Source organism: Aethalodelphis obliquidens, unplaced genomic scaffold (assembly GCF_003676395.1).
Source record: "Aethalodelphis obliquidens isolate GAN/ISIS:26980383/991018 unplaced genomic scaffold, ASM367639v1 scaffold4, whole genome shotgun sequence".
Lineage (NCBI taxonomy): Eukaryota > Metazoa > Chordata > Mammalia > Artiodactyla > Delphinidae > Aethalodelphis > Aethalodelphis obliquidens.
The window spans coordinates 27887670-27900276 of NW_020837948.1; the positions used below are offsets into that span (position 1 = coordinate 27887670).

Below are 12607 nucleotides of genomic sequence, written 5' to 3' on the forward strand. Positions count from 1 at the left end.
TCTCCTCACCAAATACTCTAACATACTATGTTATAATAATCAAATGCATATTTATATTTAAAAACTATTCAAGGCTTACTCTTCTTGTTTAGTTTCAATGTAGACAGTTCCAAATTCCAATTTTTCTTGGTCTAGTATCTGAATGCATGAAATACAACTCTAATTTTATATTTTGAGAGACTGACAATGCACTAAGCTGATCTGGGTCAAGGAGACTCACTCAAACCTCAGGAGGAGACATCAAACAGAGACTTTGTTATCAGAAATCTTATACCACATAAAAATGCCATCTCTTCTTTTAAACTCATGAAAGTTCGACATGAAACTCAGAAAAGGAGAAGTTCAACATAAACATAATAGTTAACATGTACTGAGTAACCATTAATGCCAGGCACAGTATTGAGAATTTCACAGATAAGATCTTTAATCTTCACAACAACCCTGCAGTAGGTCATTCAACTTACTGGTTCTGAATAGTGTCCCCCCAAATTCATGTTCGCCCAGAACCTGTGAATGTGATTTTACTTTGAAATATGGTCTCTGCAGATAAAATCAAGTTATACTGGATTAGGGTGAGCGATAATCTAAAGAATGGTGTCGGTGCTTTGTGACCGCCTGGAGGGGTGGGATAGGGAGGGTGGGAGGGAGGGAGAAGCAAGAGGGAAGAGATATGGGAACATATGTATATGTATAACTGATCCACTTTGTTATAAAGCAGAAACTAACACACCATTGTAAAGCAATTATACTCCAATAAAGATGTAAAAAAAAACAAACAAAAAAACTAGATGTTTGGAACTTCCCTGGCGGCGCAGTGGTTAAGAATCAGCCTGCCAATGTAGGAGACATGGGTTCAGTCCCTGGTCAGGGAAGATCCCACATGCCACAGAGCAACTAAGTCCGTGCGCCACAACTACTGAAGCTCGTGTGCCCACATGCCTAGAGCCTGTGCTCCGCAACAAGAGAAGCCACCGCAATGAGAAGCCCGCGCACCGCAACGAACAGTAGCCCCCGCTCAACGCAACTAGATAAAGCCCATGCACAGCAATGAAGACCCAACACAGCCAAAAATAAATAAAAAAATAAGATTAAAAAAAAAAAAAAAAAGAATGGTGTCCTTACAAGAAATGGGGAATTTGGACACAGAGAGAGACATTCAGAGGCACAAGGAGACCATGTGACAGCACAGGCAGAGATTGGAGTGATATGTCTACAAGGCAAGGTGTACCAAGGATTGTCTGCAACCACCAGAAGCTAGAAAATGCAAGGTTATACTTCCCTAGAGCCGATGGAAGGAGTGGGGCCCTGCCTACATCTTGATTCTGGACTCCTAATGTCCAAAACTGTGAGAGAATAAATTTTTGTTGTTTTAAGCCACCCAGTTTGTGGCGGTTTATATCACAGCCCTAGGACATTAACAAACTGGTGGAAAAAACAACTGTAAAATGTTAAAAAAAAAAAAAAAAAAGGAAGGAAGGGAAGCTAATTAGAAAGAAATCTCCAATCCTGATCTTCCTACTCCACTTAGTTGTATACTTAAAAAAAAGACATTTAAAACTGTCACAATTGTGTAGCTGTTACCCTCACTCCCTACCTGCGGGTCTAGACTTCCAGTTTGGCCCAAGTAACTACTCTTTTCAAAGCTTAAGAAATGGCCTATTCTAAAAAAGAGGAAACACTTAGGCTATAGACTTAAAAATAATATTTTCCTATTTATTAAAATGGTCGAACCTTGTAAAGAAAATTCACATTTTTATTCATTTTTACTAAGTTTTTTCATTCATGTATACACCCACACATACATATTACTGCTTCTGTAAGACTTTAAGAAAAGCCTTTCTTTTGTACACAAGGAAAATGAATCACCATAAAGCCAGGGCTTCATTTGAAAACCAAACAGCTGTAGAAGAATTAACATGTTAATTCAAAATGTATGCTGCAATTTTTATGCTCTGAAAAGGTTTAAATTTAACTTTTGCAGGAAATTGTAGAAGAGAAAATTATCACAATCCCTTCCACTCATCCCAGTTGAAAATCAAAGTAACAGCATTTGTGAAATTATTTCTATTCGTAGCCAGAAATTTCTAAAATGCTAATGCCTCAAAAACATGCTCATGGGGCTTCCCTGGTGGCGCAGTGGTTGAGAGTTCGCCTGCGGATGCAGGGGACATGGGTTCGTGCCCCAGTCCGGGAAGATCCCACATGCCACAGAGCGGCTCGGCCCGTGAGCCATGGCCGCTGAGTCTGCGCGTCCGGAGCCTGTGCTCCACAACGGGAGAGGCCACAGCAGTGAGAGGCCTGGGTACCGCAAAACAAACAAACAAACAAACAAACAAACAAAAACAAACATGCTCATGTTTCTAATAGTATTATTTCAAAGATATGGTGTTACACACATACACTGAATACAGAGATTTAGGTAACAATCAGAAGAGCTCTAGTAAATTAGAGAAATGACAATCTTAAAAATTTTTATGAATCAATTTTCCCATTACTATTTTAAACTATTTCATGAAAATTTTGACTAAATACACACCTACTCACATTTCTAAACTGATGTTTTTATTTGTATATCTATGTCTATGTACACATGTGTGTGTATATATGTACACACACATATACATCAGAGAGAAGAGTTTTCCTGAAATTTAAAAGAGCCCAGTATTAAATCATACATTTAAAAACATATGTGGAATAAACTAAATATACATAGACCAATTCCTTATGAGGAAAAAAAAAGATATACTCCATCAGTCCCTAATTAATATTCCCTTTCTATTAGATAAATTCATATACATTTTAGCATCCAGGTATTTAACATGCGTAATGGTCACTAAATCTTCCTTTGAAAAAATAAATCCTTACAAATAGACATTTCACAAAATAGTCTTGCAAATATATTTGTTCTAACCTTGAAAATATGGTTGAATACAGAACCTAAAAGTGTCTGTTAAAATTCAGTTTTATTTCAGAAATAATTTGCAAGCTTAAGCATATTTTTTCAAATATTCCAAAATTAACTGGCCCATCATCACATATAAAAGTTACATATTATAACCATTACTTAAACATTTTAAAGGGAAATTACCTGGTATCCATTTAGGTCAGTATAAAATCTATCTTGGTTGTTGATGCTAGAAGAAATTCTCATTGCAATCTCACGGTTATGTTCTTTTCGGATGTCCACAATATTGGAAATTTCCACAGACTGTCCTTCTATTCCTAAAGTTAAAAGAATATATACATTAATAAAAAATAATTGACGCGCTTTTCTTAAATATACTATACAGAACTCTTTCTAACGTTACAGGTATTTTCCTGTTTCCTACTTCCTATCTTTACTATCTCTCATATGCGAAATGGTGTCACAATTTACCTTTTTTTAAATCAGACAATAGAAAACATTTATTCAGGGGCATATATAACTCAACAGAAGGATGAAGAGGCTAGAATGAGATAAATGTAGGTGAAATATAACATGCAAATGATTCTACAATGAGATCCAGAGGGGAAAGAGGACATTAAATGAGAAAAGGTCAGCCACACTACAGGCCAATCCACCACTCATGTGCACTGCCACTCCCCAACAGAACCATTCAAGCCTACTTCCTCACCAGGCTCTCCTCACACACTGGAAATTATGAGTGGCGAAATTTACACCCTGGTGGTTCAAGAGACAGTGTATTACTGCCCATGATCTATAGCCAGGAAAAGAGACAGGAGGTCCAATGCAATGATTTATGGCTAAAACTGGTATTACCATATTAGTATTTGTGAAGTATAATCTGGAGAGCTCCCCAGAACTTAAGTCAATTTAAATTGAGTTTGGTGTCTCTTAGGATCCCTTGTTATGGAGTGATTCATTTTGCCCTTTGCTATATAAAGCAGAGGAGAGCTTGAAAAAGTCCCAGATGTATCGAACATTTTTGGTTTTTTTGGATAAGGCTGAAGTATTTACTAATTTCTATCTGTCATGCTACCCTAACTATATCTTCAGGTCCTCAGTGAACCCTTGGGTCTATTTCAGAGCTGGAGAGAGGAGTTATGAAGAAACCCAACACTCTTAATACAGATTTGAGTGGATATAGAAGATACTGTAGGATCTTCTAAGGAAGAGAATGATTACGAAAGTGGTCAAAGAAGAAAGATTGGCCATATCCTATTTCATACAGCTGAAGTTTTTTGAGGTTCCAAGAACCCTGGACACTTAACCACCGTTGTTATTCATGACCCACCTCTCCCCCTTCTCACACGCAATCTGTCACTCTGCTGATAACCAGCGTACTCTTTAGAGAAAGAGGGCTGTGTACAGAAAAGCAGGGAGGGGAGAAAGAGGGTGAGGAAGGCTTTTTCCAGGAGCCAAGAAGAATCCCCAGAGTTTAGACAGCAAATAGAAAGGAAGTTTGGATCTGTGGGATTTGTGGAAAAAATGTAAATGCAGCTGGCCCAGGCATTATAGGTTTATGTGAAAAGTACAACTGGAAATTGTACACCATAAATAATAATATGGTAACAATACTAAATGGGCTGCAGTTTCCATCAATATAATTTTCAGCATGCTCACAGAAATTCTCTTCTGGTAGATGTTGTCTTTCCAACTCAACAACCTCAACCAGAGCCAACTTCAGTTTCTTACTATGATAAGCATGATCTCCATGGGTGGGGGAAGGAAGTGCCATTTTTTTTCCTGCTTTATAGCCACAGTCTGAACCACTAACCTCTGCTAATTAAATGCATACATACATTTCCTTCTGAGAATTACCAGAACCTGCCAACATAGTTGATCCAAACTTCTTCACCACTATTGGGAAGTTTGGGGGGGAAAAAAAAGCAAGTGCATATGCTGGTGATAGAACAATAGTGTGTTCTTTGAACTGGGAAATGCATTACTTTAAATGCAAACTTTCCTTCCAGTATACTTACATTGTCCAGAATATTTTTCTAAAACCAAATGAATTGTATATAAAATTTTAAAAGACAAGCATCCACAAATGAACCAAAGATGCCCAAAACCCAACATGTAGCACTAGAGATGCTAGTATTAATGCAGCATTAGGGAAAACAGCAGATGGCAACTGACTCTACTTTACTGAAAGCATTCATAGCGTTTTTAGTACTGCTTTATGTTTTCTCCTCTCTAGATGGACTATTATCTCAGGGGTCAACAAAATACATGAAATGAAATAAAGTCTTCACAAAGGAGACCATCATTAATTTCAAGGTATGTATCTCTGGAAAACATTTACAAAAAACATGCTTCGAGAAAAAATTAGTAATTTCACATTATCTCTAGCAATGATAAATTATTTCCATTGAGAAAATCATCTTTCTCAAGCTCAGTATTATGCTCAGATCCTGTTGGGGCAACAAACGCTTAAAGCTCCTTTAAAAGGAGCCTTCACGTCCATTCACAATTCAGCAAGACATTGATTTAAATTCTGTGCCAGGGTAGACTTAAAATAAGTTCAAACTTAATATACTTATTGTGAACAAACCAAACGAAACCTGTAATGGTAAAAAAAAGCAAGGAGGTATCCCTGAGTTCTCAAAGAAAAAGAATTATTTTTAAAAGAAGAACATGTGTGAGGGAGAAAGAAGACTGCTGACTTTTCCTATTCTGTGTCAAGAATTCCTAAGATGTGTCAGTCCCAAAGAAGCTCATGGGACTGAGGGCAGAACTCCCCAGGAAGCAGGGGTACAAACCCAGTGGTCCCAGTGATATGCTGGATCTTTGCAGGATGTGGCAGCAAAAGATACTTTTACTAAAATGGTTCTACCTGAGCACAGATGGCCAGGGCTTTCTAAGTCCTTCTAGTTTTCCTTCAATCCTGGGAAAGAAAATAGCTCCTACTTAACAAGAGTAGTCCATGGGGGAGGGGGAGCGGGTGTGAGGCCATTCCCAGGTTTCAACAGAGAACTAAGTGCCCTTTTGCTAGCACCTCACACTCTGTGCCCTTGGAGAAGAGAGGACGGAGATTGTTTATCCTTATTAACACACAGGCAATGCAAAGTAAAATTTAGCCAGTTCACAGGTGAAAAGCTATAACAAAGAAGCCAAACGAGTGTTTCAGAACCCTGGAGCTCTTTAATTTTTCCTCCCTAGAGCCTATGAGCTGCTCACAAACACAGACTGTCTTATACACTATCTCATATTTCAGTTTTTAACAATGTTTTGGGCAGGTGGTCGGTGCTGAATCACTGTTAAACAGAATGAGTAAAGATGTGAGAGGCTGTCCCTCATGATGCAGAAGTTAACTGGTTGGGAGAAAGCAGATGGGCTATAGATAAGGTTCAAATAGATAAAAGATGAGTAAGTACTTTCATTTTGAGCAAACACATGCATGTTAGAAGGTCAGTTCCTCAGGTATAGGGACCATGTCTTATTTATCTTATGCTCCCAGCACATAATAGGTACACAAGAAGTGAGTGAAGGGTTCAGCTGCATAGGGGAATGACAACAGTCAACAAGTACCAAGTGCTTACTATGTACCATACATTATAGGCTTTACATATAATCATTCCTGACCCTAAGCCTAGGAGGAAATTATCTGCCCCAGATCACAAGGCCTGGCAGAACCAGGACTAAACCTCTCAACCATCATGTCTCAATAGCAGACCAACTACTGGAAAATGTTGAAATTACTTTGGGACCAAGGATTGGGAAAAGCTTTGTAGGAATGCTTAAGTAGAGAGGAGAGCTCCAGACTATTTTCAAACAAGGAGAGAGGGCACTGATCTGGGATCTGATAAGCTGCGAGAGTTACTGAATTGAGTGAAATAAAATTAAGGGACAAGGCTTGCCAGAACCCAAAACTTCTTTAAAACAATCCAAAAATCTCTTTCAAAACGTCACAGTCACTTTAGAAGCCAATAAAGTAATATATATTAAATATTAAAGACACATACCCTAATTACCTCTCTTATCTACCTAAAATGAACACTAATCACGAGCACAAGCATGTTTACAGCGAGTGCACTGGTGCCAAGAGTAAAAAAAATGGGGAAACATGCTAGATGTCCATCAACAGGCAAATGAATAATAAAATCAGGTACACCCATGCTATGGAATGCTGTGTAGCAAATGAAAAGGAGGAGGCAACTCTCTGTCCTGGCAGAGAAAGATCTGATGGGAAAAGCAAACAGAGCGTTTGCACAGTACAATAAACTTTATGCTGACACAGACACAAACATAATACTATACATTTCTGTAGGTGTGTGTGTGTGTGAGAGAGAGAGAGAGAGAGAGAGAAAGAGAGAGAGCGTGCAAATATCTGTATTACCTCTCTTGACCAGTGGATAGGGGCCAGACACAGATTCCAGAGAGACTTTATGTTATGTCCATAATGTGTGTAATTTTTGTCAAAAGAGTATGTGTGTAAATAGACACACACACATACATGTATATAATTTGCATTTTATACATAAAAATAATTTTAAGCATTTTTAAAAAAGATTATTTTCTAAGATGGCAGGGAAAAATGAAACTAAGGAGGCAAGGGATCAGGGTCGGAAGGCAAGACCCTCTTGACTCCGTTGATCAGCACTGGTCTTAAGGAAACCAAGAAACATACTCCTTTGAGTATGGAGAGAAAAACTGGAGGGCGCCTTGAACACATGCCCTGTGCCTGAAAGAAGAGGTGGAGCAAATATCCAGGATGGTCTAATGACTAAGTCATGCAGATGGAAAGGCTGGGGTCATGGCTCTGAGCAGCAACTGAGGGCCTCTGGAGAATCCTAGGCGTATCTCCTCTGCACAGTCTACTCTCTTCATGTCAGATCATTCTAAAATCTATCTGGACCAGCCTAATTCAGCCCTCTCCACCTGCCTAGACCACCTTATTCTAACAATTCTGAAATGCAAGGCATACTTTTCCAAGGAATATAAATCGGACGCCTCTCTCACGACACTGAAGTAGTTATAGGAATAAGAGGCAGCAGCTTGGGGAAAAGAGCAAGAGAGCCCCTCTCTCACTCCAGCAAGAATCCAATATCTTATTAGTGGCACTCAATGTGTGCTTAGGACAAGTTATCAGATCAAGATGGAAAAACAGCAACTGGCCCACACCCACCTGGGAAAATGAAAAGTGAAGGTGAGAGCCCTAAGAGAGGTGTTTAAGCCTTCAAACAAAAGTCTAACTGAAATGTGACATAGATAGGAAATCAAATATAAAATAAATCCTCAAAAAACCCACCCAGGATTTAAAGCAAGGTCTTTCAGTGATTGTCCTTAAAATGTGTGCTCTGGGGCAAAAATGGAACCTTGCTATCAATCTGCTGTCCTCATCCCTTTTCCTCAAATCTGTGTCTGAACGGAGAGAAGGCCTGAGCCCTCATGTCATAGCAGAAGTAAGGCAATAAGAACTGTCATGAAAAACCAGGGCTCCTAATTTTGAATATCTCCCCTTCAATTTTCGGAGTATTTTGTTTTGTATTTAAATGATCAAAAATATAAGAGTAACTCTCCTAGTATGTATTTACTTTGTGACACTGTTTTTGTAAACTTATCCAACTTAACTGGGAGTTGACACATGATTATTAATTAACACACACTGCTTAGTTTGACACATACACTTAAATGACAATACACAACAATGATAAATTTAGTAGGTCAACATGTAGATAATGTTTCTAAAGAGCAAATATTATCATGACTATATTAAAAAAAAACAAACAAACTGTACTCCCATCTGAAAGTACCAAGAATAGAAATGGTAGTAATTCCCACAACCGGATAACCTTTTTATCCATGTTGACTGACTCAACTTATCATCCATTACAAGATCTAATTTATTCTCTGAGGTACCTGCTGATTTCCAGGCCTGTAAATGTTCACGTTGATTATTTCTCCACAAGTGAAAATTTTAACGTCTGCTTTCAGGAATACACAGTTTAGTAAATTTCATTCCAAGACTCAAATTTAAGAAAATAATGATGCATCACTGTGTTTCATTTATAAAGCACTAGATAAATAACTACCACTGCTGACTGATCAACGTATGAGCTAGGCACTAGTCTACATACTTTATGCTCTTCATTTCAATATTTCTCACAATAACACAAAAGTAAATGCATAATAAGAAAGGTATAGCATTTCGATCACACAGATTACAAATTCTGGTTAAAGATTCTACCAATTAAGTATGATATATGTGAAAAAGGCCTAATAACTGAAACATACACAACAAAACTGGGAATCTGTCATTTTTTTTCTAATAAACACTGATTTTAAAAAACAACAGGTTTTTTAGAAGCCCTGTTTTGGAGGAACATAACACCTACAGCAGTAACATTCTTTTAAATCCAAAACAGACGTGGTCTAACTAACCTGGGAGGTGAATAAACAACTCATGACCCACAGTCCAGACTTGGGCTGGTCTAGTACAGAGAAGGAAGGATGCTGGAGTAATCTCAGTGGTCTGCCTGCCTCCACACTGACAGTCACTCTGGAGTTGCCTACTTCCTGTTCTTGCAAACATACTCTTTTCCAAGGTGCTTTTAGATAGGAAGCTCAGATTCCACTGAAACAGACCCGCCATGGAAGCATGTGGTTCTTCCTTTTCTTTTTTTTAAACCACACTTTCACTATTCCTTCTCCCAGCTTAACCAAAAAAAAGAAAAAAGAAAGAAAAAAAAGGCAGCAGCATGCCTCTCACCCACCCTAACTCAAGTGGGGCTGAACAAAAACAATTTGAAGTATTGGTGTCTGATTGAACTTCAACAACCAGGGAATGAATATTTTTGCAAAACACATGGTTTTCCAATTGTTGGCTTTCAACAAAATTGAAGGTTACCTAGTAAAATTGTCAGACAGTAGATCATTAAAAATAATTGATTAATGTTTGGCAATAGATCACTGTGATTTATGGAATATAACTCAGAAGGAGTTCAAGGAATTAAATGGCATTCTCATAACTAAACTCCTTCAATTTCCACCTACTTATTTATGTTAGCAACATTCCTTTGCCTTTCATTTATAAGAACAAAAAGAATACAATCAATGCTGAAACCTATCTCTTCTAGCAATAAGTAACATTTACCAATGAATGCATAAACATTTAGGATACAAACGGTACAATTCATGTCATTAAGAAAAATGTTTCTATTAAAGTTTATAAATGATCAAAGTGGTAATATATATAGATCAATTATACATTTTGATCAATCATATACTATAACAATTTTTATAACTCAATCCAGAAGAAATTTAATACTTCAAGTTTTAGGATGACAGAATTTTAAAACATACATATATATATATATTTAAAACACATATATATATTTCTTTCAGAAGAAGAATGAAAAGTTGACCAATAATAAGACTCTCAAGCATAAAGTATTATATTAAGATGAAATTTGGTGGAGGAAGTAGAATGGAAATATGAGTTCAAGGAGAAAATAATGATATGAAATTTGACTGTTTAAGAAGAGTTTGTTGAGGGGCTTCCCTGGTGGCGCAATGGTTGAGAGTCCGCCTGCTGATGCAGGGGACACGGGTTTGTGCCCCAGTCCGGGAAGATCCCACATGCTGCGGAGCGGCTGTGCCCGTGAGCCATGGCCGCTGAGCCTGCGCGTCTGGAGCCTGTGCTCCGCAATGGGAGAGGCCACGACAGTGAGAGGCCCGCGTATCGAAGAAAAAAAAAAAATAAAAGAGTTTGTTGAGGCTTTTAAAAAATGCATGATTTGGGCTTCCCTGGTGGTGCAGTGGTTGAGAATCTGCCTGCCAGCGCAGGGGACATGGGTTCGAGCCCTGGTCTGGGAAGATCCCACATGCCGCGAAGCAACTAGGCCCTTGAGCCACAACTACTGAGCCTGCACGTCTGGAGCCTGTGCCCCGCAACAAGAGAGGCCGCGACAGTGAAAGGCCCGCGCACCGTGATGAAGAGTGGACCCCGCTTGCCGCAACTAGAGAAAGCCCTCACATAGAAACGAAGACCCAACACAGCCAAAAAAATTTTTAAATAAATAAATAAGTCAGGAGCCCTTAAAAAAAAATGCATGATTTAGTATCAAATTGCTACCCATTGGATATGCTTATCTTAAAATGTCAATATTTACAGTATACCAAAAATAAAACCCTTTGCAAATATTTAAATGTATAAAGGAAAACTAGATGTCAAATAACAAATATGTAACGGACACAGATTCTTCAAATTCTTATAGGAACAAGGGAATTTGATCTCACCCACACCACTTCACACTTTGTGCTATTCTTTTCCTCTTTTCTGCCCATTCAAGTGACATTTCTCTAAGACCTAGCATCTCAGAAACTCACTTCCTTTATCAAATCTTCTCCAAATGCCTCAACCCTCCAATGACCACTCTCTCAGGCCTGCACATCCTTCTTAAGGAGATACAACACTTAGTGTGTGTCAGGTTTTATGTACATTAACTCAGTTAATCCTCCAACACTCCTATGAGGAAGACTCTATTATTGTCATCATTTTTAGGATGATAAAGCCAAGACCATGTATGTAATAACCTGCACAAGGTCAAACACCTGGTAAGCGGCAGAGCAGGTTTGGAAGCTGGGAATGAAATGTACATGGGCTGACTCTGGAGTCGGAGCTCTTAACCGTCACACTTGCCTGTGTTTCCCATCCCTATTCCCTTCATCTGAGTTCAGTACCACACATATTTGTGGGAGATGATGCTATTTCCCACTAAGAAGCCATGCCTTCAATGCAGCAGCTGCTGTCAAACAGCCCCCAAGATAACCTCTGAGTTCTGAATTTGTGTAACCAGAATGTGCTTATAGTCCCTTAAAATAACCTTCCTTTTCACGCCTATAGGGAATAATCAGATTTGACACATAGCTACTTATTTCATTTTTTAAAAGTTCCAATTAACAGGAAAAAAATTCTTAGCAGTCAATTGCATATTATGATATTCCAAAAATGTTTTAATTACCTAAGTCTGCCTAGCCATAACTTACTTAATGCTTTTTACTCTTAAATCAAACTAAATATGGAACGTAGTCCTGGGAAAAATGAGAGATTGATTATAAACCATTTTAATATCCTCATGAATCTTTTTATGGAAATAAAAACAAATTCAGCGAAGCTGTGAGACCTTGTTTGTAAGTGGAAGGACTCCAGGGATGAGGGCCGCAGATTCAAGCATCCTTAGAAGATGAATTTAGGAGCAAGGAGTCAAGCACCAAAGAAACTTGATGTGAAAACAAGTGTTGTTAAGACTCTTTGATGGTGATACCTAATTGACCATCTAGTCTTTCTCTCCTAAGAAGTTAAAGAACAAACTCAAGGTCACTCTAGTTTGCTTAGAGGCGAAACTAAGGATTCAGATCTCTAATTCCCAAAGTGATTCTCTTATATGTTTAACTGGATACAATTCATTTTGGCTCTCTAAAAGTCAAGGGTCATGTTATGAATCCATTTAGATTATATATTCAAAACAGAAGAAAAACAAAGCAACTTCTCTTTGATTGCTAAATATGTCCTTGGAAGGAAATTATCAGTCATTTCAGCCAAAGGAAAGTCTTTTCTTCCATACTTCTTGATGGCAGTTCATTACATTTTACCCCCAGGCTACTGTGTACTTTCTTTTGGCAAGATCCACTACATGCAGTACTTTCATAATATGTTGGTGG

The 12607-nt window shown here is 38.2% G+C and overlaps 1 protein-coding gene across 1 annotated transcript in view; it reads right to left on the reverse strand.

The window, feature by feature from the left end:
* Positions 1-12607, reverse strand: part of MAN2A1 (mannosidase alpha class 2A member 1) — a 163049-nt gene that overhangs the window by 24322 nt on the left and 126120 nt on the right. Inside the window, exon 17 of the mRNA XM_027100241.1 lies at positions 3089-3222. Within this exon, the coding sequence (XP_026956042.1) occupies positions 3089-3222 (134 nt within the window). The remainder of the gene's footprint in view (positions 1-3088; positions 3223-12607) is intronic.